The sequence below is a fragment of the Galeopterus variegatus genome, unplaced genomic scaffold, assembly GCF_000696425.1.
Source record: "Galeopterus variegatus unplaced genomic scaffold, G_variegatus-3.0.2 Scaffold742, whole genome shotgun sequence".
NCBI lineage: Eukaryota > Metazoa > Chordata > Mammalia > Dermoptera > Cynocephalidae > Galeopterus > Galeopterus variegatus.
This window is the reverse complement of record NW_007726853.1, coordinates 415,318-417,308: the sequence shown is the minus strand read 5'-3', so window position 1 is coordinate 417,308 and position 1,991 is coordinate 415,318. Positions and strand designations below refer to the sequence as shown.

At 38.2% G+C, this 1,991-nt stretch overlaps 1 protein-coding gene across 1 annotated transcript in view; it reads left to right on the top strand.

The window, feature by feature from the left end:
- PTPN21 (protein tyrosine phosphatase, non-receptor type 21) overlaps nt 1–1,991 on the top strand; it is a 73,803-nt gene that overhangs the window by 48,534 nt on the left and 23,278 nt on the right. Inside the window, exons 10-11 of the mRNA XM_008571984.1 lie at nt 940–1,000; nt 1,615–1,699. Of these exons, the coding sequence (XP_008570206.1) occupies nt 940–1,000; nt 1,615–1,699 (146 nt within the window). The remainder of the gene's footprint in view (nt 1–939; nt 1,001–1,614; nt 1,700–1,991) is intronic.

Sequence of the window (1,991 nt, the reverse complement as noted above, 5' to 3'; positions counted from 1 at the left end):
GAGCGCCGCCGCGCTTCCCAAGCGGCGCACTATCCAGTGCGCCACCGGGCCGGCCCAGGCTTTTCTATTTCTTATTCCTCTTTTACCTAATTATTTATTCAAAGATGGAATTTGCTGTGTGAACATGAGGGTACTTCCAATGGTTCATGGAAAAAGTCATATTATCTTTCAATTCTGTTTCTCCACAGACTTTTTCAAGTACCCTCATAGTTTAAAATCTCAAATTATCAAAGTTCAGTCAATGCTCCTTAATACTCTTAATTGCTTTTTAAAAAATATATTTAATACCAGTCAAAAGTTTCTTGCAAAGAACAGTAAATGGGTTTACCACAGGCCCACTGAACCAAATTTTCTACTTTTTTGTTTTCCCTAAACTAACATAATTTTTTAGAGGAAATGTCACCAACATTATCAACTTATCTCTTTATTATCTTTTGTGGTCTGTAGGTAACAGACTTCTAATTACAGGCAGTTCCTATTTCTTCAGGCTTTGGGTCTGGTCACCCCCAGGACTGTTAGTGGAGACGCTCAGTGCTCACCCAACCTGCAGGAGAGACGCATTTGCACAGAATCCTGCTTCCCTTGGGATGAGCTGGTGGGCGATGTTGCCTCCTCTCTTTCCTCCCTGCTTACTGTCGCTGCACAGGTGTTACCTGGATGGGACAGGGAAAGATACTGCAGCAAGCCCTCTGATGGTCCAGGCTATGGTGCTCTGTGAGGAGCCTCACAGAGTATGGACTGAGGGTTTGGGATACAGGAAAGGGCTGAGGGACGCACATGATGACAGAGAATCTCCTTTCTCTTCTCTAATTTATGATTGGTGTAGTTTATTTTTTTTTGCCTTAGAAGATTTATCATTTTACCGTCCTATATCTTAATTTATCTTGGTAGAATTAGGAAGTATGTGTGCTCTCTTCTCAAAGATGTCTTATTTTATAGGCAAACTCAGACCATCACAGTGAACCCCATCAGGAGGAGGTCTTCTTCAAGGATGTCTCTGGTAAGAAAGAAGGAAAATACGATTACTTTCTTTTTTTAGTGAGGTCATTTTCCTTAATAAAATACACTTTTGGTGGTGTTAAAGTTTGAACCATAAAAGTATGCTGATATTTGATGATTTTTAGCCAAAGACAAGGTGATTTTCTAATATTTATATTATTACATTACACATATTTAAATATTAGGTCCAACCTAATATTAACGAGTTCGATTATTAACCAAGAATAATTATAAGTTGGTACATATTTAAAATGCTAGATGACTTTGTCTAATAAGATTGAATATACTGCATATAAGTGCCTTCTATTCAAATGTTTATACAAGGAAATTTGTGTCTATTCCTTCTTGCTCTTAACTTTTTGGATGCAGATTTTCTTGTGCTGTCTAATGTCCTTGGTATCAGTGCATAGGGCTTGGTATTGCCATTAGGAGAGACGTTGAAAATGATAGATCTGGTTGGATCTACTGTGTCTTCATGTTTATTTTCCATATATAATACATTTGACTCCACTTTAGAAGTTTTTTAATGAAGGGAAAGAATCCAGCAGAGAATTACTTTACCTGTACCACATAGGCAATGTGTTTTAGTCCTGTGTCTAACTTTCCATTTCTTAGCCTAAGCCCCAGTCCTATGGGATGCCCCCCCCACCCCAGCTGCATTACAATGGACATTATCCAGAACCGTATGCTTCTTCCCAAGGTAAAGTACACTATTTCTGCAATGCCTTACACAGTTATTACTATGAATAAATCTATAACGATTTGGAGATCCCAAAGCCTGGATATATTTTGGCTAAACTTACACCCCAGATTGTTGTCATGATTATAGCCATCCTGGATTCATAGTAGCCATTATATTCAAGTTCTTGGATGTATGTAGAAAACATGCGTTATCAAATTTTGATACTCAGATGATCATAAATTTGGCCAGTGAGAACTCCTTCAAGCTGGTTTTTATGTCCTTTTAATACTACCCCTTTAGCCTTAATTGC